The sequence below is a fragment of the Callithrix jacchus genome, chromosome 13 (assembly GCF_049354715.1).
Source record: "Callithrix jacchus isolate 240 chromosome 13, calJac240_pri, whole genome shotgun sequence".
NCBI lineage: Eukaryota > Metazoa > Chordata > Mammalia > Primates > Cebidae > Callithrix > Callithrix jacchus.
The window spans coordinates 96,360,381-96,388,305 of NC_133514.1; the positions used below are offsets into that span (position 1 = coordinate 96,360,381).

A 27,925-nucleotide genomic window follows, 5' to 3' on the forward strand; every position below is an offset into this window, starting at 1 on the left:
ACACACACACACACACACACATACACACACACACACACAGATGTAGATTTTCTATTTTCTGTTCCTAATGAAGAGTGTTAATGAGGCTTCTTTGAAAGGATTCCATTCTCTGTTTTCAAATAATGAAATCAAGACCCAGGAAGGTAAAGCAATGTGCCAAAGATGACCAAAATAAATGAGGATGGAACATGAAATGGAATCTAATATTCTAGGCATTTCTAAGGTCAGATTATGTGGAGATTTTGTGTAGTTATTCTCTTTTAATTTCAAATGTATGTATGCATTTACATAAAAAATTATGAGCCCCAGCAACATAGCCATTGTTTATGCTCAGTGAATCTATATGCTAAGTGTGAATAAAATACAAATGGAATATGGCTTCTCATTTTAAATAATTTACAATCAAGTCAAAGAAACATACACGTCCATGAATACAATGTGATACATGCTACACTAGATGCATAAACAAAAAGCAATGAAAACACAAAGAGAGCATTTAATGCTACTGGAATTGAATACATAAGGTTAGGAAATTTCAGGTAAACATTTGGTTTGAGTTGGATTCCGATTTGGTTTCATTTGAAACTAACTTTTGCCAAACAGAGTAGGATGTATGAGTCAAGAGAAAGTAACTCTAGGCCAATTGAAATGAAAGGGAAATAAAAAGGAAATGCAAAATAAGAAAAAGCAGAGAAGCTGACATGGACATAGGTGTTGTGGGGGCAGGTTGGCTCATTGCAGGTTGGCTCTTTGGCTCTTGTTCCATAGAAGCAAGATTATACTAACCTAGAATGGCAGCCAGCATAAGGTTGTGAGCATGGAGTTGACAAGTTGTGTGTGTTAAAAGGATATCTTTGTCAACAGATGATAGAGAAAACTGAGAAGACTAATGGCAAAATACTAGAAAAAGCTATTATAATGCAATCCATTTAAGTACCAACCAAAGCAGGCAGCAGTTCTAGGCACAGGAGAATATACTCTTCCCAGAATTAGGTCTCAATGTAAATTGCACAAGGATGCATTTCATGTTGCCATGTTTGACTTTATGCTTCAAAAGATGTCAGTGCTTAAGAAGGTTTATACTGACTGATTTCAGCAAAGCAGGAACATTATTGTTAGTGGGTCAAGTGTATGCTTTTAGAATAGAAACAGTTATTTTCCACGACACGTTAACCAGGTAACTCAAAGTTCCTAAAACTAGAATTTAGGGAAAAGAAATGCTTCCTATCAGCTAACTCTTCTTATAATCTCCTTGTAAAAGGCAAAGAGCAAGTTCCCTACAGACTTTTTAGCACAAGGAATTAGACTTTGCATATTTGATACTCTATGTGAATTTTCAATGAGTAAATTTACAGTGAATGGATTCAGGCAGGCAGAGGTAACTTGATCCCTTTACTTCAGTAGACTTATCCTGAATATGGCTTAACTCCCCCACACAGCCAACTTAGAGTTGGGGGAAAGGAAGGAGGTGAAGAAGCTTTGTCTAACATTCCATGTGGTGTTACAGTTCGTGACTGAGTTCTGCATATTTGAAGGGTAATTTTCTTCAGATTCATAGGAGAGAACATCACTGAGATGGAGGAGGCTTGGGGTCCCTACTGCTTTCCCAGGGATTGTTAACTCAGTGAAAGGCAGAACAATCCAAGTTTGCCCCCAAATCTGCCCATTTAAAGGGGTACGTGGTCTAGAGTGAGCAGAAAAGAAACCCTTAATTACTGCTTCAAATAGCTATCATGGAAAATTTTACTTTAGGTGACTAGTGTTGGCCTACAGTGGAACCAGAGAAATCCCACGTATTAAACTGCCTTTCCAAACTCAGATGTTACTTACTTGTTGAGAAATGGTTTGCTGCGTTTTGTTTACAGTTATTAAAACCTGTAAAGAGTGATTAAAAACTTCCTGGGATTCCTTGGGGCTTGAACTGAACAAATCTGTGAAAGACAACATAGCAGGAAATACCATTTTCTCGGAATGCTTTTGCATAATTTTAGCAATTTGATGTCACCCCAGAAAAACCCGGGGAAGCCACACAGCAGTTTGGCAGGAGATGCTCAGCCATCAGTGAGGACATCAGATACCATAAACTCTCAAGCTGAACTGTAGAACTCAGAGAATTCCTATTTCCTCTCAGTGTCCCTCAGAGAGCAAAGTTTCTAGCCCTTTAAAAATGATTATTTTCATTTTTGGAACTTGTTCAATGTCTGTAGATATGATCACTCTTTGTTTTGATTTGTCTTTGCAAACAAAATTAATATAGAAAATATAAAGTGTTTTTTTTTTAGGAGGGGCACAGCCAAAGGTCAGTGAAACATAACTATATAGTTTTTTCTATATGTTTCCACCTCTCATTATGTTCTCTCCTCAGATTTCTGGTTCTAAATTATTAGTGGAAAAGTCCCCTTCTTGGATGCAATAGCATTTATTTCTTATGAAGTTATGTATTTGTTATCATTATAAAATAATAGCAGTGACTGCCATTTATGGAAAATCCCATATTAAGTATCAGGTGTCATATCAGAGAGTTTTGATGCAAACTACCTTTGATATGATAAGCATATTTATGGAAAGTGGCACATAAAATTGAAATGGCTACATTAAACCATGGTTTAAAACCACTAAGACCCTGCGTTGTAGAAACCAGTGGTCAACCCAGGGCAGAACCAGTACATGATTAGAGGACAAACCATAGAGCTGTCTTGAAGGTGTGTTTACATAGCAAGCACAGTGCATTTGCTTGGGTTCTGTTTTACAAATCAGTACCATGGAAGCATTTTCTTTTTTTAAAAAAAATATATATTTATTGCATTTTAGGTTCTGGGGTACATGTGAAGAACATGCAGTATTGTTGCATAGGTACATACATGGCAATGTGGTTTGTTTGTTGCCTCCATTCCCATCACTTATATCTGGCATTTTCCCCCATGTTATCCCTCCCTGACTCCCTAACCCACACTGTCCCTTCCCTAGTCCCCCCTACAGACCTCAGTGTGTGATGCTCCCCTCCCTGTGTCCATGTGTTCTCATTGTTCAACACCCACCTATGAGTGAGAACATATGGTGTCTGATTTTCTGTTTTGTGTCAGTTTGCTGAGAATGATGGTTTCCAGGTTCATCTATGTCCCTACAAGGGACACAAACTCATCACTTTTTGTTACCACATAGTATTCCATGGTTTTCCCTGTCCAGTTTATCATTGATGGGCATTTGGTTCCAAGTCTTTGCTATTGTAAACAATGCTGCAATGAACATATGTGTGCATGTGTCCTTATAATAGAATGATTTATAATCCTTTGGATATATACCCAGTAGTGGGATTGCTGGGTCAAATGGAATTTCTATTTCTAGGTCCTTGAGGATTCACCACACTGTCTTCCACAATGGTTGAACTAATTTACACTCCCACCAACAGTGTAAAACTGTTCCTATTTTTCCACATCCTCTCCAGCATCTGTTGTCTCTAGATTTCTTAATGATCGCCATTCTAACTGGTGTGAGATGGTATCTCAATGTAGTTTTGATTTGCATTTCTCTAATGACCAGTGATGATGAGCATTATTTCATGTTTGTTGGCCTCATATATATCTTCTTTTGTAAAGTGTCTGTTCATATCCTTTGCCCACTTTTGAATGGGCTTGTTTTCTTGTAAATCTGTTTTAGTTCTTTGTGTATTTTGGATATAAGTCCTTTGTCAGATGGGTAGATTGTGAAAATTGTTCCCATTCTGTGGGTTGCCACTTCACTCTAATGATTGTTTCTTTTGCTGTGCAGAAGCTCTGGAGTTAAATTAGATCCCATTTGTCTATTTCGGCTTTTGTTGCCAATGCTTTTGGTGTTTTAGTCATGAAGTCCTTACCTATGCTTATGTCCTGAATGGTATTGCCTAGGTTTTCTTCTAAGGTTTTTGTAGTGTTAGGTCTTATGTTTAAGTCTTTAATCCATCTGGAGTTAATTTTAGTGTAAGGTGTCAGGAAGGGGTTCAGTTTCTGCTTTCTGCACATGGCTAGTCAGTTTTCCCAACACCATTTATTAAACAGGGAATCCTTTCCCCATTGTTTATTTTTGTCACGTTTGTCAAAGATCAGATAGTTGTAGATGTGTGGCATTGCCTCCGAGGCCTCTGTTCTGTTCCATTGGTCTATTGTCTCTGTTTTGGTACCAGTATCATGCTCTTTTGATTACTGTAGCCTTGTTGTATAGTTTGAAGTCAGGTAGTGTGATGCTTCCAACTTTGTTCTTTTTGCTTAAAATTGACTTGGCTATGTGGGCTCTCTTTTGGTTCCATTTGAAGTTTAAGGTGGTTTTTTCCAGTTCTGTGAAGAGGATCATTGGTAGCTTCATGGGGATAGTGTTGAATCTATAAATTACTTTGGGCAGTATGGCCATTTTCATGATATTGATTATCCTAACCATGAGCATAGAATGTTTCTCCATCTGTTTGTATCCTCTTATTATGTTGAGTAGTAGTTTGTAGTTCTCCTTGAAGAGGTCCTTTACATATTTTGTCGATTGTATCCCTAGGTATTGTATTCTCTTTGTAGCAGTTGTGAATGGCAGTTTATTCTTGATTTGACTGCCTTTAAGTCTGTTATTCATTTATAGGAATGCTTGCAATTTTTTCACATTGATTTTGTATCCTGAGACTTTACTGAAGTTGCTTATCAGTTTAAGAAGATTTTGGGCTGAGATGATAGGTTCTTCTAAATATGCAATCATGTCGTCTCCAAATAGAGACAATTTGACTTCCTCCGTTCCTAATTGAATACCCTTTATTTCTTTTTCTTGCCTGACTGCTCTGGCTAGAACTTCCAATACTATATTGAATAAGAGTGGTGAGAGAGGGCATCCTTGTCTAGTGCCAGATTTAAAAGGGCACTTCCAGTTTTCACACATTCAGTACAATATTGGCTGTGGGTATGTCATAAATAGCTTTTATTATTTTGAGATACATTCCATCCATATCTACTTTATTAAGACTTTTGAGCATAAAGCACTGTTGAATTTTGTCAAAGGCCTTCTCTGCATCTGTTGAGATAGTCATGTGGTTTTTGTCTTTGGTTCTGTTTATGTGGTGGATTACGTTTACAGACTTGTGTATGTTGAACCAGCATGCACATCCCTGGGATGAAGCCTACTTGAACATGATGGATAAGCTTTTTGATGTGCTGTTAGAGTCAGTTTGCCAGTATTTTATTGAAGATTTTTGCTTCTATGTTCATCATTGATACTGGCCTGAAGTTTTCTTTTCTTGTTGAGTCTCTGCCAGGTTTTGGTATGAGGATGATGTTGGTCTCATAAAATGACTTGAGCAGAATTCCCTCTTTTTGTATTGTTTGGAATACTTTCAGAAGGATTGGTACCAGCTCCTCTTTGTCGTCTGTGAACCCATCTGGACCTGGGCTTTTTTTTGGTTGGTAAGCTATTAATTGCTGCCTCAACTTCAGCCCCTGTTATTGGTCTATTCAGGGTTTCAACTTCTTCCTGGTTTGGCTTGAGAGGATGCAAGTCTCCAGAAATTTATCCATTTCTTCCAGGTTTACTGCTTTATGTGCATAGAGTTGTATGTAGTAATCTCTGATGGTAGTTTGTATTTCTGTGGAATCTGTGGTGATATCCCCTTTATCATTTTTTATTGCATCTATTTGACTCTTTTCTCTTTTATTTTTTATTAATCTGGTTAGTGGTCTGTCTATTGTGTTGATCTTTTCAAAAAACCAGCTCCTGGATTTATTGATTTTGATGATAGGGGGTCAATTTAAGATCTTTCCTTGCTTCTCATATGGGCATTTATTGCTATAAATTTTCCTCTAGACACTGCTTTAAATGTGTCCCAGAGATTCTGGTATGTCGAGTCTTCGTTCTCATTGGTTTCAAAGAACATCTTTATTTCTGCCTTCATTTAAGTGTTTGTCCAGTCAACATTCAAGAGCCAGTTGTTCAGTTTCCAGGAAGTTGTGTGATTCTAAGTTAGTTTCTGAATTCTGAGTTTTAATTTGATTGCTCTGTGGTCTGAGAAACTGTTTGTTTTGATTTCCATTCTTTTGCATTTGCTGAGGAGTGATTTACTTCCAATTATATGGTCTATTTTAGAGTAGGTGTAATGTTGTGCTGAGAAGAATGTATATTCTGTGGATTTGGGGTGGAGAGTTCTGTATATGTCTATTAGGTTTGCTTGGTCCAGGTATGAGTTCAAGTCCAGAGATCCTTGTTAATTTTCTGTCTCATTGCTCTGTCTAATATTGACAGTGGAGTGTTAAAGTCTCCCACTATTATTGTGTGGGAGTCTAAGTCTCTTTGTAGGTCATTAAGAACTTGCTTTATATATCTGGCTGCTCCCATATTGGGCATGTATATATTTAGGATCATTAGCTCTTGTGGCATTGATCCTTTTACCATTATGTAATGCCCTTCTTTGTCTCTTTTGTCTTTGTTGCTTTAGAGTTTACTTTATCAGAGACTAGGATTGCAACTCCTGCTTTTTTTTTTTTTGGTCTCCATTTGCTTGGTAGATCTTCTCCATCCCTTTATTTTGAGCCTATGTGTATCCCTGCATGTGAGATTGGTTTCCTGGATACAGCACACCAGTGGGTTTTGGCTTTTTATCCATTTGCCAGTCTGTGTCTTTTGATTGGGGAATTTAGCCCATTTACATTTATGGTTAATATTGTTATGTGTGAATTTGATCCTGTCATTTTGATGCTAGCTGGTTGTTTTGCCTGTTAGTTGATGCAGTTTCTTCATTGTGTCAATGCTCTTTACCATTTGGTACATTTTTGGAGTGGCTGGTACTGGTTGTTCCTCTCTATGTTTAGTGCTTCTTTCAGGAGCTCTTCTAAAGCAGGCCTGGTGGTGATGAAATCGCTGAGCAATTACTTGTTCATAAATGATTTTATTTCTCCTTCACTTATGAAGCTTAGCTTGGCTGAATATGAAATTCTAGGTTGAAAGTTCTTATCTTTATGAATGTTGAATATTGGCCCCATTGTCTTCTGTCTTATAGAATTTCTGCTGAGAGATACACTGTGAGTCTGATGGGCTTCCCTTTGTGGGTAACCCGACCTTTCTCTCTGGCTGCCCTTAGCATTTTTTCCTTTATTTCAATCCTGGTGAATCTGACGATTATGTGCCTTGTGGTTACTCTTCTTGAGGAATATCTTTGTGGTGTTCTCTGTATTTCCTGGACTTGAATGTTGGCCTGCCTTGCTAGGTTGGGGAAGTTCTCCTGGATAATATCCTGAAGAGTGTTTTCTAGCTTGGACTCATTGTTTCCATTACATTCAGGTACACCTAACTAATGTAGATTATGTCTTTTCTCATAATCCCATATTTCTTAGAGGCTTTGTTCATTTTTTTTTGTATAATCTTGCCTCTCATTTTATTTCATTGAGTTGACCTTCAATTTCTGATATCCTTTCTTATGCTTGGTTGATTCGGCTATTGAAACTTGTGTATGCTATGCGAAGTTCTCGTGTTGCTTTTTTAGCTCCATCATTTCATTTGTATTCCTCTCTAAGCTTTTTATTCTAATTAGCATTTCTTCAGACATTTTTTCAAGGTTCTTAGTTTCTTTGCATTGGGTTAGAATGTGATCTTTTAGCTCAGAGAAGTTTGCTATTATCCACCTTCTGAAGCTTGTTTCTGTCAGTGCATCAGACTCATTCTCTATCCAGCCTTGTTCCCTTGCTGATGAGGAGTTGTGATCCCTTGGAGGAGAAGAAGCATTCTCCTTTTGGGTATTTTCATCCTTTTTGTAAAAGCCGGTTTCTTCCCATCTTTGTGGATTTATCTTCCTGTGGTCTTTGTGGGTGATGACTTTCAGATGGGGTCTCTGAGTGGACGTCTTTTTTGTTGCTGATAAAGTTGTTTCTTTCTGTTTCTTAGTTTTTCTTCTAACAGTCAGGTCCCCCTGCTGTAGGACTTCTGGAGGTCTGCTCCAGACCCTGCTTGCCTGGGGATCACCTGCAGTGGCTGCAGAACAGTAAGGGTTGCTGCCAGTTTCTTCTTCTGTTATCTTTGTCCCATAAGGATACCCACCAGAAGTCAGCCTGAGCTCTCCTTTATGAGGTGTCTCTTTGGTTATATGGGGTTTGGGGAGCTGCTTAAGGAGACAGACCATCCCTTATAGATGCTAAAGTGCTGAGCTGTGAGCTCCATTATTCTGTTCAGAGCTACTGGGCAGTTATGTTTAAGTCTGCTGCAGCAGAACTCATAACTGCCTTTTTTTCCCAGATGCTCTGTCCTGGGAAAGTTGGGCTTTATTTATAAGTTCCTGTCATGCTGTTGCCTTTTATCAGAGATGCCCTGCCCAGTAAGGAGGTAGCTTAGTCACAGTCTGCCAGCAGAGGTGTTGCTGAGCTGCTGCAGGCTCTGCCTAGCTCTCGTGTGAACTTCCTTGCAGTTTTCTTTATAGGGGTATGGTTAGAACTGCATCAGTAATGGCAGTCTGCCTCAATCATGGCAGACTGTCTGTAATGGCGGACTTCCTCGGTAATGGCAGTTTGCCTTGGTAATGGCGGTCTGCCTTGGTAAGGGTGGACTACCTGGGTAGTGGCAGACTGCCTCAGTAGTGGTGGACTGCCTCAGTAATGGCAGGTGCCCTCCCCCTGCAGAGCTGGACTGTCCCAGGTCCAGCTGTACTTGCTGTGAAACTCTCAATCCAGAGCGTTTCAGATTGCTGGTGCTTGTGGGGATGGGACCAGCCAAGCCAGATCACCTGACTTCCTATTTCAGCCCCCTTTTTTTCAATTGAACAGGCAACTCTTTCTCCCATGCATTCCAGTCGCCAGTTCAAACGGCACCTGGATTTGTGTGAGTTTGTGTGTGGAGACCTGCTGTGCCAGCTGAAACAGCTGTACTGGAGACTCGTGGCACTTTTCTGCCCATGAATCTCCTGGTCTGTGGGCAGTAAAAATTCGTTTGGAAATGTGGTGATCACTCACCCACTGTGCTTTCACTGGGAACTGCAATCCAGAGCTGTTTGTATTTGGCCATCTTGGGTCCCATAGAAACATTTTCTTAAGAAGCTTTATTTACACTTTATGTAAGACTGAGAAATATAAATTGTCCATATCAATGAGTATATATCTATATAATTTTTAATGAATTATTAATTTCAGATAATTTTTGAAGGCTAATAGAGATTATAAAACCTTCCCCATTATGAGGTCCAACATCCTGTTTTATATATAAGTGATATTTTCATTTCATTATCTTGGATATTCTTACCTGAACATGTTCAAATTTCCTTGCCTCTTTTTCCTTTAAAGTATGCCTGTTCGGAGGAAAACATAAACAGATATTCTGAAAAGAAGATACACAAGCAGCCAACAAACATTTCAAAAAGTGCTCAACATCAGTAATCATCAGAAACACAAATCAAATCCAAAATGAGATACCATTCCATGCCGGTCAGAATAGCTATTACTAAAAAAATAAAGTAATAGGTGCTTGTGAGGCTGCAGAGAAAAGGGAATGCTTATACCTGGTTGGCAGAAATGTACATTAATTTCTTTGATCACTGTAGAAAGCAATTAGAGCCAGGCGTGGTGGCTCAAGCCTGTAGTCCCAGCACTTTGGGAGGCCGAGGTGGGTGGATCACAAGGTCAGGAGATCAAGAGACCATCCTGGTCAATGTGGTGAAACCCTGTCTCTACTAAAAATATAAAAAATTAGCTGGGCATGGTGGCGTGTGCCTGTAATCCCAGCTACTCAGGAGGCTGAGGCAGGAGAATTGCCTGAACCCAGGAGGTGGAGGTTGCGGTGAGCCGAGATCACGCCATTGCACACCAGCCTGGGTAACAAGAGCGAAACTCTGTCTCAAAAAAAATAAAATAAAATAAAATAAAATAAAGCAATTAGATTTTTGAAAGAACTTAAAACAGATCTACAGTTTAGCCTAGCAATTCCATTAATGGGTACATATCTAAAATAATTCTATCAAAAGCATACATGCACTTATATATTCTGGATAACAAAAATGTGGTACATATATGCCATGAAATACTGTGCAGCCATAAAAATGAATGAAATTACTTCCTTTGAAGCTACATGGACACAGCTGGAGGCCATAATCCTAAACAAATTAATGCAGGAACAGAAAACCAAATACTACATATTCTCACTTTTAAGTAGGAGCTCAATATTGGGTATTCATGGACATATATATGGCAACAATAGACATGGGGACTGTCAGACAGGGGAGGGAGGGACAAGGACAAAGGTTGAAAGACTACTGTTTACTATACTTAATACCTTGGTGACAGGATCAATGATACGTCAAACCTCAGCGTCACACAATATACCCATATAACAAATTTTTACATGTAATCCAGAATAGAAAATAAGTTATTTCAAAAAATAAAGTACAGAAGACTACCTGTTCAGAGGATTATGGCCAGCATAACTTGGAACACAGTTATTTCATCTAATTTATTTAGTACTTATAAAGTCAATTGTGAAAGCTATCTTTCCTTATGGCTACCCAAGGTGTTTGAAATGCAAATGTGACCTTTGATAACAGTGTTGCTTGAAGGTCTAGAAAAGATGCTATGACGTGATTCACAGCAGATGATAGACAAATTCATCCTCGCAGCAGTCTCTCAGTGCTCATTTTCACTTTTCCCTTATAGGACCTTATGTCTTTTACCCAGAGTTCCCATGATCCAAAGAAGTTCCTTATTTAGCCTCTACTGTTGAATGATATCAATACTAGATTTAGAGGATTAAGTTCCAGATTTTATTCTTCAGTGTGGTACCCACTAACCGAAGCCTTTGAATGAATCTTGTTGCTTTTCTAAATCTCACTCCCTATATGTAAAATCATGATAATGAAGTCACCCTATCTATATCAATAAGCTACCTGAGGCACTGTATATAAAAATTCTTCTAAAATAAATAACTAAGAAGCAATAATTCCCATCTTCATATGCTCAATCTCTTTGAGTTATATATAGCAAGGCATACAATTCTATTATGAGGGGTTTCTTTTAAAAAGCAACTTGCTGACTTAAATGATCTTAGCTTGGTAGAATATAGCAGTGTGGTATCTGGCAAATGGGAGCATTTTTCCATATTTCTTACCCTTACCTACTGTAGATTATTACTGAATCTCATCCAGACCCCTACTCTGCTAGAAGTCAGAGTTCAGCCTTCCAGACACTTCACACTGTACTTCTTAAAGAATATCTAAACCTCAGGCTATATCCAGATTCATACAGTGTGCTTCTTTTCTATTGTGGTAAAACATATGTTTCATAATATTTATAATTTTAACTATTTGTAAGTGTATAGTTCTGTAATATTAGTGCATGTATTTTGTAGTGTTCACAGAATTTTTCATTGTCTCCAATTAAAATTATTTACCTATTAAAGACTATGGTCCCCATTCTTCCATCACTTAGCCCCTGGCAACCACTCAGGGTACATATTTTAAATACTAGCAGTGTTAGATAAAATAATACTAACTCCTGTGACAAATAAACCCTAAAATGTATAATGGCTCAAAACTATTTCTGACTCTATAAGGTATGGAAGGGATGTTACTGATTGACAGGCAGTTCTTTTCCCAGCTCTTCTCCAGAATGAATGCAAATTTTGATTGTTCCATTATCCTGCATATGGCTTCTAAGGTCACCATGCTTGCCTACCTCAAGGCAACAGGTGAAGGAAGAGAACATGGAGAATTACCCACATGCAGTTTTGTTTAGGCCAGGCTTAGAATCAGCACACATCATGTACATTCAAACTCTTGATGAGAATCAGTCACATGGCCTCAACTAGACTTCAGGGAAGCTACAAATACAGTCTATGAAGAAGAAATTTCGGGTTTGAGGATAAGCCAGCCGGTCTCTGCCATCAGTCATATTAAAAGTGTAGATATGTATACAAATCATCATCTGTGCACTTAAGAACTTTTACTTCTTGAAAATGTAGTTTTCCCTAGGAGAAAAAGATACTTCCTTTTAAATATGCCCAAAACCCAAACATACCTGAATGGCAAAATTAAAGTGTACATAGAATTCCACTGAGAAGCAAGAGATATTGTCTAGATGTAGAAACCAGGAGAAACAATTGAAAAGATTAGAGGACGTTGCTTCTTCAGTCAGTTCAGTCAGCTGTATGGTAAGGTCCAGTGAGGATATCTAGAATGTTCACAAGGTTTAGAATCATGTGTGTCCTTAAAGAATACTTCAATAGTTTTTTCTAAAACGTCAGCATTCATATCCACAGGGTTTGTCATCTCTTAATATGTATTGTAAATACAACCATGATCAGCAGATTAATTTATTAGTCTGCAACACTGAGGAAGTTTTTAGTTGATAAACGTTTTGATATTGAACACATAGATGTGGCTTGAAGAGCAAGGCAAACAGGCATATGTTACAGTTTCTCTTCACGCAGGAAGGAATCTACTTCCTTTCGCTAATTGCACAGGGACTCAGGCTCCATACATAGGAACACTTAGCATCTGCGTTTTCCTTTCATACAATGAGAGAAAATGCATAAATGCATTCGTTGGCAATACTGACAAAGACCGATTTCTAGAATAATTGAAACCTTGATTTCTGTCATTAGCCGGATGTTTACAAAACGCATCTTCCTGTCTACATTCCAGATGTTTCTTCTTATTTTAATAGCTCTTTGTTTTTTTATGTGTCTTGAATTTCAAATTGTAACGTGTCAAGGGAAAAGACTTCACTTTGCAAGTTTCATGGAGAATGACATAAGCTTAAACTCCCCAGAATCCTAGCAACATTTATTTGTAGGTCCTTCCAATTAGTTTACTTTCTATAGAAAGCCTGAGATGCTGAATTATGTCCCAGAGTCAACATTAGATGAGCGAACAACCTTTTGGTGCACCTCACTACTCTTGCACATCAAATACTGGTTTTGACTGAAAGTATTCTTTTTAGACTAATCTTTCTCTGCAACTTTGATTTCTCAGGGAGCGAGCATTGAATACAACACAGCCTGGGTCCCTTCAGCTCACTGTGGGAAACCTGAAGCCAGAAGCCATCTACACTTTCCGAGTTGTGGCTTACAATGAATGGGGACCCGGAGAAAGTTCTCAACCCATCAAGGTGGCCACACAGCCTGAGTGTGAGTATGAAAAGGAATGGGCAGTATTTAGAAAATGTTTATTTTCCTCTGCAATATCCTCAAATTCTTTCACAGAACCTTTGCGAGGTAACAAAATGGAAGAAAAAAAATTTTTTTAAGTAACCTATTTAATTCAAGGATTTGTAAAAGTGAGATAACTTGTAAAAATAGAATGGCCTCTTCACTTAAACCATGTACAAAATGGCAAAGGCCTGATCTATCCTTGCAGTCTACATATTCATTTCCTAAGACAGTGATTTACTCTGCCTGACAGTATTTTATCTTTATCATTGGGTTTCAGCCTCCTCTGTTGAATTTACAAATTTATTGAGTTTGTAAAAAGTGTAACATCAAAGGTAAAAGAACAATACCATACCACTTCTAAATCCAGGGACTAATTTAAAAGTTTAAACATGCCCGGCATGCACTGAAAAAGCTACTAAAAGCAAATTGAGACTTAAGGAAGATGAGGGATAACCTCTATTGGATAATCTCACTCTCCTCTAACTTGAATCACTAGATTCAGCTACTTTTTTCCCACAAAGTAAAGCAGCTGAATGTTCTTTGACCAAGGTATAATTCAGTGATTTCTGCTCTGTTAAAGGAAGAGCTCAAAAATTACATAGTCAAAAACAATTTCTGTACTTCACAAAATTTTGTTTTTCTCTTGTGCATTTCTAATGTTTTTGACAAGATTGGTTGCTGATGAGCCATTAGCCAAATATGTTTTGTTTCACATTAGAAAAAAATTGGAATCTAAAATCAAAACGAAATGCATAGCTACTTGTTAACAGACTGTCTTATGTTAAACATCTAACTGTACCTACTTCCTTTTTATACAAAAATCAATAATGATATTTTGTTTATATTACTGTTCATTATACATGAAACTGTATTTATCGTCAAAATCACCTCTTGTATTTTTGGAATAAGGTGAAATAGAGATTGGAAATATTTTAACTGGTAGTTGTGAGAGAGTAACCTTTGTATTACATAACTTCTTGGGTAATTTAAATCAGCATGTTGAAGAAGAGAGAACAGGAGATACAGTCTGAGTGCACTTTTGACAGAATCTCCATCCTTTATTTCATTTGGCCAGGGCTACAGAGACAAGATGATAACAAATTGGAATAAAGTATTAATTGAAGGAAGGGAAGAGGGCTAAACTGTGCAAATAATACAAATATTTGCCTCATAGAAATAAAACCTCAGGGCCAGCTGAATAATTTGTAAGACCCAAATAATTTTGATTTGCAAAATAAAAACACAGGGGCTTCTGGTTAAAAAGTATTAAGATTATAGGATGGGTACAGCAGCATGAGGCCTTGCATAATTTGCATGCCCACAAAGCCGGTCTTGCTCCCATGTTTCTGTTCTGGACAATGTTTTGTGGCTGTACAGATTAACTCACTAGATAATGCTAATTTCCCCTTCATAATGTCTATGTTAACGTAACATTTGAGTCTTCTTTTTCTGTGGTTGGGGGACAGAGTCTTACTCTGTTTCACAGGCTGGAGTGCAGTGGCACAATCTCGGCTCACTGCAACCTCCGCCTCCTGGGTTCAAGCGATTTCTGGCTAACTTTTGTCTTTTTAGTAAAGACAGGGTTTCACCATGTTGCACAGGCTGGTCTTGAACTCCTGACCTCAAGGGATCCGCCCGCCTTGGCCTCCCAAAAATGCTAGAATTACAGGTGTGAGCTACTGCACCTGGCCCAACATTTGAGTCTTCACTTGCTTTATTGACTTTCTCTTCATAGATATCTATGTAAAATCAATAACTTTTATGGCTATTTAGTGGTTTTGATTAAAAACGAACTAGGTTATGTATTTATTTTTACATAATATGCATACCATATACACACACACACACACACACACACACACACCATATATATATGGTATATATATGGTATATATTTATTTGTACATAATATATACCATATATATACATAATATATACATAATATTGTACACTATATATATATATATATTTGTACATATATATATGGTATATGCCATATTGTAGCTAGGCCAACAGTTTAAAAACTTCTAAAAAATTCCTTAAATCCTTGGTGAATTTTCTAATATTGTAACTAACTTTAAAAGCATGTTCATTTTCAAAGGATCAAATCTGTGAATTATCTGAATTTTTTGTCTTGTTCTAAAATTACCCTACAATTGTTTTACTGTACTTTTAAGAGCTGACTAGGCATTATTACATTGTATTTCTGATAAAAAACCTGGTTGGTTAGCTTTGCTTTGTAAGAATGAGCTCTTTTTTTCTTTGATCCATACTATTGTTTCTAAGCATCCAACTTTTAATGCTAACATTCCCAAATCAAGGGACAGTAAAGTATTTTGCTTTTTGACACTGGCTAACAACACTCATTCCATTATTTCTTTAAAAAACCATGATACAATGATACAATATATTACACTATTTTAATATAATTTGTAATTAAATTGAATAGTGATGGTTTGTATTACACATATGGCCTTAACTTTGTAAGATACAATGGCATAACTCAATTTGTAAGTATATTTAATGAACGTTTATTATGTTCCTAACACTGTTCCAGGCTGCATGAGGTATGTTAGAAGAGCATACATGAGTAACAAAGTAGCAGGATCTCAGCAGATTTGGGGGAAAGCAGATATTCTAAATATGTAACAATAACAAAACAACTCATGTAGGACTTATAAGATGTTGGTAAACAGGATACAAACAATGTGATTCACAAGTTTGCTCATGGGTCCATGACCTCTGATGGCTGCAGCATATTTCCTAGTTAATTCAGCCACATCTACGCTTTATTTCCTCCCCATTCAGAAAGCAGTTTGAACAATTTGTGCAGAGGACCTCATTGGACACAGGTCTTTATAAGCATTTACTTTGCTTAACAATTAGCATAAATGATAAAGTACAAAATAACAAAAGCCTAACTGAATAAAACATTGATTGTTGGTATTGTTGTCACTTATAAATTCTATTCTCTAAGAAATGAAAATGAAGAACCTTCCTGCTTTAGAAACATGATGCAGCCATGAATTTTTTGCATTAATGGCAGCAGTAACAGCTTTAGAAGGCTAACCATATTTTGGCCTTTACTAACAGCATTGTTCTATTAAATTACATCTTTTCTTACCAGTATATGGAATAGGATAATTTCCTTTGCAGAGCATTGTTTATTTGTACTATACTTGGTTCTATTTCATTGAACATTGCCACTGGATAATTCATCCATTACTGAGTAGGTAGGTAGTTAGGAATATTGTAGCCTGCATAAAAAGACATTCACAATATCCTTTACATGTGCAAAAGAGTTAGCCAACTCCTTCAATTCATGTATATTGAGTACTGCTTAACTCACTTGCCATCTTTGTTACAGACATTAGAATACATAAATTATATTATCATGGGTGATAGGCATTGCATGTGCATTTTGTCTTCTGTTGGTAACATGAAATGTCAATTGGGCAATTTTAAAGTATTCCTAGGATTGGGAACACTTACTTCATCTTCTCCAAGCCCGCTCAATAAGACATCAATTACTGAAGAAGACGGAATATCCCAGAGATCCTATGGTTCCTTTCCTTTCCTTTTCTTTCCCCTCCCTTCCTCCTTCCCGCCATCCTTCCCTCTTTCTTATAAGCCCATTTTTCTGTCTTTAAGAGAAAATGTGAGGGCTGATTTTATTACTTTGCTAGACTATCAGAACTTAGAGGCAAGATCAGGTTAAAAAGCGTTTCCATCATATTTCTTTTCTGACAAAATGATCTTATCTTTTGAAAATGGGTCTCATCTGAGTATGTATTTGGTGCTGCTTTTATAAATGTTTCTTCCAAATGTGATGTTGTAATTGTACACTAAAATTACATAGCTTGTATACAAATTGAATTTCAAGTCTTTCATATTATTTGAAAATATCAACCCTATTATACAAACCATATTCACAAAGAATAAAAACTGATGGAAATATGTATGAAATATAAATCAGCCAGCAATCGTTTCTGAAAGTGCATACATTTTGTAGTAATCATTTAAAGAGATCAACCGCCCAAGATCCAGTTTATAAAATAATCACTTGAAGTAGAAAGGCTTGATTTATATGAAGGTTTGTGTCTCCTGATGGTATCTTCCTTTGCTAAATCCTTGCTCTTTCTCCCTTGCCTTTATGGGATATAATTTCTCCACCATATTATCAGCTAGGATTTAAGTCCCTGTCTGCTTAAGACTTGTCTAATCTTTCCATACCACATGTGGAGGTTTTTGAATTATTATTTGTGTTCCTTTAAGATCCTATTAAGGCAGTTTAATCATAAAGGATGTTAAAATGGACCACATACTGGCTTGAGGGCTTGAGTGAGAATGGGAAGCTTATTTGCAAGACCACAACTCAATTATCTACAAAACTCTTTTATATTTAAGAGTTGTAAGTAATATTCTTAGTCTATTATATTCTTTACACTGAAAAGATGAGTGAAAGCAACCCACCAAGTTGAGTGACTTTAGAATATATTATCTAGAGGAATAGCTGTATTTGCTCGTTTCCTCCTTCGTTAGATTTTTAAAATTCTAATAGGGCTCTACTTGTATGGTTGTTATGAAAATAACAGAGAAGTTCAAATCATGTCTCTGAACATTACTACCTGTATCCTAGAGCAAGTGTGTGATTCACTGAGACCTCAGTTTCCTAAACTATAAATGGGAGTATTATTTATTCTTCCTAGGTTGCAAAAATGAAATATGATAACATACGGGCAGTCACTGGGTCTTGCCTGGCATCTCAGTTAAAAAACAAAACTCCCTTACCCAACAGGATCAAATAAGAACATAAATCCAACTGTTTTACATTTACAAACAAGTGGGATACTCACCAGGGTAATCAGTTGGGTAAATAAGACCTCTATAATACCTCATTTATAGTTTAGAGAACTAGCTTGATCACTATGCAATCAGTGCATTTTCAGTCTCTTTAACTTTCTCCCTAATTATCTTCTCCTTAAAATTTGGCAGGCCATTATCGATTGACCTGTCTAAATTTTGAAATCTTATGAGCAGAAAGCACTACATTATCCCATAAAAATGTAATACAGCATTGCCACTTTATAAATAAAGCCATGTGTCACTTCAGGAAGGAAGGGTATACATTTCAGGAATTGCATCATTATTTGATTTAATTTTTGAGAACACCATAGTGTCTTACACACACCTAGATAGTAGAGACTACTACACACCTAGGCTATGTCGTATAGCCTATTGCTTCTAGGCTGCAAACATGTATAACATGTGACTTTACTGAATACTCTAGGCAATTCTAACACAATGATAGATATTTGTACATCTGAGCATATCTAAACAGAGAAAGGTAATGCATTACACTATAAGGACAGAGTGGCAAGATGTCACTAGGCAATATAAAATTTTCAACTTCATTATAATTTTATGGGATCACCTTGTTATATGTGGTCTGTTGCTGATCAGAACACTGTTATGTGACACTTGGCGGTAGGTGGTTGATGCTGGTAGAAGCTGGTTTGGCAAAAATATAAAATATCAGTTATATTTATTTAAGAGTGGTTCTATAAATTAAGCAAACTAAGTTGATCATAGCTTTGTCTAGTTCATTATTTTTGTCACTTAATTTACAATTATTAACTGCATTGCATTGAGATTTGAATAAGTATTTGGGATGACCACTATTGCAAACCTGTCCAATCGATAACAATTCAGTTGTCTGTTCCCACACATGGCTAGACATAAATAGTAGAAAGAAGTAAAGATAAGCACTGGCATTACATCCTTTTAGTAGCATAAAAACACTGACATTATTTTAAAAGTCTGGATGTAAAAAATAAAGTTTTCAGGTATTACAAATAAGAGATGGGGGACGTTAAAAACTTATGGTTTAGTATCCTCTGTGTCCAAAGGCTTAAGGAATTCATTGGGATTTAATGGTCAATTAGACTAGGTATGATATCTTTTATAATGACATATATTAATGGAAGGATTAGAGGTAGGCTTGAGATGATGGGTTGTTTAATCACTTCTAGAAGGCTTAAAAGCAAATGTGAGTCACTGTGTTATTTTTTCATTCATTTAAAGATATTTATTTTGTGCTAAGTTCTAGACCTACAGTCTCTAGTATAGTAACAACAAGCCACATTTGTTTACTTAAATTTAAGGGTATTGAAATAAAATAAAATTTTAAATCCAGTTTCCAAGTCACAATAGCTATATTCCAACTGCTCAGTAGCACTTAAAATTTAAATAAAATTAAAAACCGAAAATTCAACTTATCTGTCTTGTAAGCCACTTCTCAAGATTTGACATATGATTACTGAGATCACAGAGAACATTTCCATGATTTCAGAGAGTTCTGCGGGGCAGTGGCAGTCTTGGCACTACGCTGGTAAATGAGGATACAAAAGCAACTCAGAAATGGTCCTAACTCTCAAAGAACTGGTGGTCTGGTGGAAACAATTTTACAGATAATTCACTAAAATTACCTTTCACAGATTTCATCTCCTTGAACAAAATTGTTCAGTTTTGTTCAACATGAAAAAGTTATGTGCTAAATTAATAGACATGATTTTTTAAAGGCCAGAGAATTTAGACCTGAAGATACTCTGTTTATTTACTTAAGTTACTTAATCATATTAAAAATTGTAAGTATCTATTACCTGGAAAAATATAAATATTTTCCAAAGTACAATTGAAGGTGAAGGACATACCTTACTAGTTGCTTGGGTTAAACAGTGTTATAACATAAACACAATATCCCCAAGAAGCTTCTGCCAGCTCTCTTATTTCCTCTTTTCTTTTGAGCACACAGTATGATGCAGGCTTCTTCAGCTGGTATAACCAGACATCTGGAAAGTTTATCTGCTTCATGAGAAATCATATAGAAAGAAAGCTAACTTTTCATAGATACTGGGCAGTGTGAGGAAAGGGGACAAGAAAGTATCATAATAATTATTGGTTTTTAGCATGGTCAACTAGTCTGGGAGAAAGAATAAGTAGATCTGATTTGGGTTTAATTGCCTACTTTGGTTATATACCCTAGTAAAAGTGAAAGTGGTTTGTTTACTAAGCTGAATTAGAGTTAAAGACAGCATGAACATCTTTGGGGATATTGTCATCATGCTAGTGCAGCAGAATGAAACTCTACTCCAAGGATATGAGCTGAGCTGCTTTAGGCAACTTTTTTGATAGCGAGCTGATGTATACCACTAGGAAAGAATAAAGATAGAAAGGAATAAGGCATTTTAATCACATACATATTTAAGCACTCCCTTATCTTTAGAGCATGATTTATCTGCAGTTCATAAGTATTTATTGAGTACCTACTGTGCATCTAGCCTTTTATGACATGCTTGGGATAGAAAATAAAATAAGGGCAGAATAGTTTCTTTCTTTGTCTGTTTCTGCTACTATAACAAAACACCTGACACTGGGTAATTTATAAAGAATAGAAATGTATTACTTACGGTTCTAGAGACTGGGAAGTCCAAGATTAACCAGGTTTGGTGTCAAATGAGGGCTCTCTTTGCTTCCAAGATGAGGCTTTGTGGCTGCATCTTCCAGAGGGTATGAATGCTGTATCTTCACATGGTGGAAAAAATGAAAGGACAAAAAAGAGAGGCTAGCTTTTCCCTCTAGCCATCTTCCAAGGTGTTAATCTCTTCATAAGGGTAGAGCCCTCATGGCCTAATCATCTTCTAAGAGGCCCCACCTCTTACTATATTTGCACTGGGGTTTAAATTTCAACATGAGTTTTGGAGGGGACACAAACATTCCAAGAAGTTAGGGATACTATTTTTTATGAAAATATACCTGTAAAATAAATTGACCTAAATAATACTGTGGGATTTACAGGTGTAAATAAATTGACCTAAATAATACTGTGGGATCAAATTTATTTCCTTTTTTTTTAACCTAAAGTTAGTGTTACAAAGTTTTAGTAAAGAATTAATGCATGATCTAATGCAGATATAATTTAATACACAAGCCATATTATCTTTTAATATAAAATACTTTAGAGGATTTTAGAAATTATCTGATATAACACTCAACCAAAATTAAGTAAAACTCCCTTTTAAATTACTGTACTATTTTATGGATTCTTTTCACTGCAGGTTATATTCTGGCTGCTGTAATATATGGTGAATTTTATATGTTATATAAGAAGTCAATAATATGACTATTTTTCTTGACTCCAATGTTCTTAAGTTATTTTAATAAAAGTATTATTTCTACTTTGGAGGAAGATCTGGTGGGAGAAGAAGGGGAACACAACTGCTCCCTAGTCTATGAAAATCTCTTTTCTGTTTAAGCCCAATCTTTCCTCCTTGGGAAACCCAAGATCCCATGCCATGAGGAGTTGAGTTGGGACAGAATTTCTGATCACAGGATATTTAGAAGGAAGTGGAGATTACCGTGAGTTAAAATTGAAAAATTTTAAGCCTATGACAAGCAATTACTGCTTCTAATTGTAGCTGTTAAAATGAAAGCTGAGATGTTGTTGCCACTGGTGTCTAGAAGGAAAGGACCGTGGATTTGTATAAACTGAAAGTCAAGCAATGGAACTCTAAGCCCATGGTCAGTGCTAGTAACTTGTACCTCATCCTCTTATTTTAACCTATATTTGGTGTTCTAGGTCTTCCAAATGGAAGTGGAATGACAGATGTTTAAAAACAAGGATTTAGAAGTCAGACTGGATTTGAATTCTAGCTTTTTCACTTGCTAGTTAACTGGGTTAAGTTAGCTTTTCTTATGTAAAATAGAGATAATATCTATCTTTCAGGGATGCTGTAAAGATTCAAATAAAATATTTAAGATGGTAATGCAATTGTACACCTTTAAATGGTTATTCTGAGAATTAAATGAGATATTTAGTTTACTTTCTAATACATCATTAGCCCTAAACAAATATCAGCTACTGTTACAGTCATCCATTGTAATTCCATTACTTGATCCTAATTATTTCTCATATAGTGATTTTCCTTAACACTGCACATAATTTGCTAATTTCTGTATCTGTATTTTTTTGCATATGTTTGAAATGCTGTTCTTATCCATTAGGCTATTTCATAAGTCCTTTCTATTTTTCCTTTAAGGTTTTGATTGAAATATTTCCAAGAGCAAAAAGCCTGTTCTGTCTAATTCATCACAGGGATCAAATTTTTAGCCTACATAAGCTCATATTTCACCCTTTAAATTAGTTTGAATCTCCCCATCTCTTCATTCATTCACTCAACAAATAATTCATTGTGTATCTGCAATAGGCTACACTCTATTTCTTGGCACTAGGAATTCAGTAGTAAAAGAAAATAAGTACTTATCCTCACAAAGTCTATATTCTAATGATGAAGAGGGATAATAAGCAAGTAGGTCGGGAGTGGTGGCACATGCCTGTAGTCCCAGCACTTTGGGAGGCTAAGGAGACGGATCCCTTAAGCTCAGGAGTTCCAGACCAGCCTGGATAACACAAAGAAACCCTGTCTCTACAAAATATGCAAAAATTAGCCAAGTGTGGTGGCATGTGTTTGTAGTCCTAGCTACTTGGGAGGCTGAGATGAAAGGATTGATTGAACCTGAGAATTTGAGGCTTCAGTGAGCTATGATCATGACATGTCACACACAGGTCCTGAGTCTAATCCCTGGCCAGTTAGATCAGAATAAAAACCTGTCCCTTATACATTCTCATGAGGGAGTTCTCAAGATCTGATGAAATACAGGATATATAAATGTTTAAGCTGCAAGTATTCCAGACTGTATTTTCAGAGGGTGGGGCTCAGAAATAAAATTCTGAGTACTGAAAAGCATAGGCGACAGAGTAATACTCTGTCTCAAAATAAGTAAATAAAAGTGAAACCCAACAAACAGCAAAACACTTAAGGAGACATAGGATGAGTAGGAATGGTTCTAGATAGGAAAGTCAAAGAAAGCCTTTCCCAAGAAGAGATATTTAGAGTCACACCTGAAAGAATACGAAAAAGCGGCAGCAAACACCTGTGAATCAAGACATTTCAGGCAGAGCACATAAGCAGTGCCAAGTCCCTGGAGAGAAAGAGCAAAAGAGCACTGTCCTGCAGCAGAGCGAGGAAGAGAGAGAGTGGTGGAGGTGAAGTCCAGGGATAGCAGGGTCTATGAAAAACTTGGAAGATAGAATAAAGAGTATTGGACCTAATCCTTAGTTGGGAGTGGGGGCATCTATGCAGAAGGGAGTGACATGACCTAATTTTCATTTTTAAACTGGAAGCATAGAGAACAGAGAGAAGATGAATACAGTAGTTTAGTGATGAGATAGCTTAGGTTTCCATGGTAATTTTGGAGGAGTAAAGAACTGGAAAAATCCAAGATGCCTTTGGAAGTTAGAAACAAGGCTTGCTGCCATGGATGGGATGGGAGAAAAGGCAGAGTCAAATTTTATGTCAGGTTTTGGGCCTCAGGAACTAGATGACTGTTTGTTACCATTTCATGTGATCTAAAAGCTGGGAATGGAGCTGATTTGGAGGATGTGTAGGGAAGGGAGGGATGTAGGAAATAAGAGTTATTATCTTTTTTACTCATGAAGTTTAACTGTGAAATGTTTGCAAATTTTATTTACTTAATTAGGCCCTGAACTCAAAGGAAGTTCCCAGTACTTCTTTGAGTATCAAAATAGAAGAAAATGCCACATATGATCTGGCCAATGACCAATGCAATGCAGTACGTAGATTCTAACAGTGTCAAAGATGAGTGGGGAAAGCCCATTGGAGCATTCTTCATGTCATAAATTTCAAAACATCTGTGCCCTACACATCCCTAACGAATATGTAACAGGGATGTGCACAGTGTCATGCACAGAAGATGATCAAATATTTGTCATTCATAAAGAAGCCTCCTTCTTAGAATCCCCCCTGTCAGGCTAGTGAAGTGTAATTTGATGAGAATTGACAAAGAGAAAGGCTCAGATCAGCAGCCCAGTCTTCCAGCTGCCAAGATTTTCTGAGGAACCCATCCAAAAAGTCCAGGTCAGTGCCAAAATAAATGTTAGCCCAGAATCAGTTTGTTTTCTGATGTGTACTTTGCCTGTGTTCATTAAACAGGAGATTGAATTATAATGGGATGTCAGTTCAGGGATGATCCAGAAGTTGAATCTTCTTACTGTGTTGTGACCACATCAGAATTGTACCAGAAGCTTGGTGTCTATCCCAGGAAAGGCCCTAGAATTCTACTAGAGGAAGTTGCTTCCAACATCTCATTTTTTAATCCTTTTTCTTATTATTGAGAGTCAGATCCTCCATTAACTCTGGGTACCCAGAGTTTGAAACATTTCCCCAGTTCCCTGAAACATAATGTTAAATCAAGAAATACTTTAAGATAGTAGATTCTAACCATTGAAATGTATAACCAATAAACCTGGGGACCAGAGCATTTAAGGATAGCCATAGAATATGTCAGTGCATTAATGAGAGCTCAAGGCCTGTGTCTGGATTCCTAAGTACAGGGATGCTTATCCTAAACAATAGGCTTACAATAATGACAGTTTCTCTTCTTGAAATGGAAACATCACTTTAGAACATAAGCAAAAGATCTGGGTCCTAGACAGATATTCTCTGGATTCTGCTGTTTGTTTGTGGGGAAGTCAGTTACCCTTTCTGATTCTCAATTACTTACAGAATAAGGATCATAACTGCTTTTGATAATATGAAGGGGCAGTAGAGAAGTCTCATTAAGGAAGAACACTGCTAACTGATCTTACAAGATTTTTTCAATCCCATTGATTTTTCAAATGTCTCCCTTAGAAATGAGTAAGTGAACTTGTTAACCCATTTGTGTGCTGTATTATTTATTGAGGACTGCCTTAACAGTGCCACAAACTCGGTGTCTCAAAACAACAAAATGTATTTTCTGACCTTTCTGGAGCCTAGTAGTCTGAAATAACAGTGTCAGCAGGGCTATTTTTCCTCTGAAGGTGCTTGAGAAAAAATCCTTCCTTGCCTCTTCCTAGCTTCAGGTGGCTCTGGCAATCCTTGGCATTCCTTGACTGGTGGCTGCATAATTTCAGTCTCTGCTTGCATCTCCACATGACCTTCTCCTCTCTGTGAGTCCTCTTCTCTTCTTATTCTGTACTTGGGATCCACCTAAATTCAGTCAAACCTTTTCTTAATTAATTATATCTGCAAAGATATGTGATCCAATAAGGTCGCATTCTGAGGTTCTGGGTGTACATGAGGTTTTGGAGTACTATTCAACCCAGTGTACCACCCTGTGAATGTTAGAATTCTTACAGACACTTAGGAAGGTTAAATGTAATCTGTTTGAGGACGGAGCAAACTATGAAGTATATATGTGTGTTTGTATGTATGTGTGTGTATATATGTGTCGATGTGTGTGCGTGTATATATGTGTCGATGTTTGTGCATGTATATATGTGTCTGTGTATGCGTATATATATATATATATATATATACATATATATATATATATATATGTGTGTATATATATTCAGGTCATAGCTGTTAAAATCAGGGTCCAGATACTGGCATTAGTGTAAGCCTATTGTTTAGGATAAGCATCCCTGTACTCAGGAATCTAGACACAGGCCTTGAGCTCTCACTAATGCACTGACATATTCTATGGCTATCCTTTAATGCTCTGGTCCCCAGGTTTATTGGTTATACATTTCAATGGTTAGAATCTACCATCTTAAGGTATTTCTTGATTTAACATTATGTTTCAGGGAACTGGGGAAATTTTCTGGAAGAAAAACATTTTAGGGTTTTTTATCAATTGAAGGTCAAACAGTAGGAATCCAAACATGCGGTCAGTGTTGGTGTTTTCACAGGCAGCTTAAAACTTAGCAATAACAGCATTATTTTATATATATATATATATATATATATATATATATATATATATATAAACGTTTCCATACATAGTATATTATAGATATAATTATATATAATTGTATATGTACATATAGTATATGTGTATTCATATAGAAAATTAAAGTGTATGTGTATACATGTATATATGCACATTAATTAGCAAGCTATAGTTTTCCTTTTAAAAACCATTTCAGTCACTGCCTCTCAAACAAAGAAGAAATGTCGGTATTAAAAGACATCCCTGGTGTCCTTAAAATCATATTTGATATGCTCATACCTTCTTTCTCTCTTCAGAATTCTAACCCTTCCTTGTAAGCTGTAGGACATAGCACTTTCTGAATATTAAGGACTACAAACTGCTTAGGTGACCTGAAGGAAACTAATAAGTGAATGAAGTTAGCCAAATAAGTGGTTTTGCTGAAGGTGCCTGTGAGATCTGTTATTGACATTGACCGCATGCTTAGATTTCTACTGTTTAACCTTCAGTTGATAAAAAATCCAAAATGACTTTCTTCCAGACACTGATGCCAATATCAGGACTCTGATTTTTTTTTTTTTTTTTGAGAGGGAGCTTTCTTTTGTTGCCCAGGCTGGAGTGCAACGCCATGATCTTGGCTCACCGTAACCTCTGCCTCCTGGGTTCTAGTGATTCTCCTACATCAGCCTCCCAAGTAGTTGGGATTACAGGCATGCATCACCATGCCACACCCAGCTAATTTTGTATTTTTAGTAGAGACAGGGTTTCTCCATGTTTGTCAGGCTGGTCTCGAACTCCCTACCTCAGGTAGTCTACCCCCTCAGCCTCCCAAAGTGCTAGGATTACAGGAGTGAGCCACCGCACCCAGCCAGGACTCTGATTTTTAACATCTATGGCCTGAAGCAGTAGTTGTGTGACATCACCTTAAAATTTTTTTGCTTCTGACAAATAGCAATCCCTTGAATCTGTAAATATACTGTAAGCAAGATTTCTGGCCCAACCCAACTCCTACATAGATATGGCAAAATTAGGCCGGGCCCGGTGGCTCAAGCCTGTAACCCCAGCACTTTGGGAGGCCGAGGCAGGTGGATCACGAGGTCAAGAGATCGAGACCATCCTGGTCAACATGGTGAAACCCCGTCTCTACTAAAAATATAAAAAATTAGCTGGGCATGGTGGCGCGTGCCTGTAATCCCGGCTACTCGGGAGGCCGAAGCAGGAGAATTGCCTGAACCCAGGAGGCGGAGGTTGTGGTGAGCCGAGATTGCGCCATTGCACTCCAGCCTGGGTAACAAGAGCGAAACTCCATCTCAAAAATAAAAAAAAGATATGGCAAAATTAAATATGACAAAACTAACTAATAGTGTCAGAGCCGGAGTTTGAGCCTAGCATAATATTCCTATTACACTGCTGTATATGTGTGTGTGTGTGTGTGTGCGCGCGTGTGTGTACAAACTAAGATTAGCGATGTTTATTTTTGGAAAAATAAACATTAACTGCATTTTGGCAACAGTTCTTTAATGAGTTAAAATTCTTATTAATTCACCATTGCTAAGCATTAGTAGCAGTGATGATATAATATTTGTAAAATGTCAACATTCATGAGATTAAGCCAGCCTGGATGAGTTATACCAACCATCATACTGAAGAACATGCTAGGCACATAATTTCTACTCTCTGCTATAAATCACCTATTTGATCTTAACCCTCAGTCGACTGTCTTGATTCAAAGCCCTCTTCTATGATCTTGCAGTGAAATAAAAAATAATGATTGTTATATCTATCGTTCAGAGGGGTTAACTGGCTTATAGTTCAGTACAAGCGCTTCACAAAAATGTTAAAAACTCCCAGAAATGAGTAGGTCTGAATGCTGGTGGTGTAATTTATTATCTAATATAATATTTAAGAACAAACAACAATATAATAATAAATTTAACATACCACTTATATTCGTATTTATGCCACAGTGTTT

General features: G+C 36.9%; 1 protein-coding gene across 5 annotated transcripts in view; it reads left to right on the plus strand.

Moving 5' to 3' along the window:
* DCC (DCC netrin 1 receptor) overlaps positions 1 to 27,925 on the plus strand; it is a 1,205,330-nt gene that overhangs the window by 822,115 nt on the left and 355,290 nt on the right. For all 5 annotated transcript variants that reach the window (XM_002757246.7, XM_008979838.5, XM_035271116.3 and 2 more), the window contains exon 9: positions 12,941 to 13,095. In XM_002757246.7, the coding sequence (XP_002757292.2) occupies positions 12,941 to 13,095 (155 nt within the window). The remainder of the gene's footprint in view (positions 1 to 12,940; positions 13,096 to 27,925) is intronic.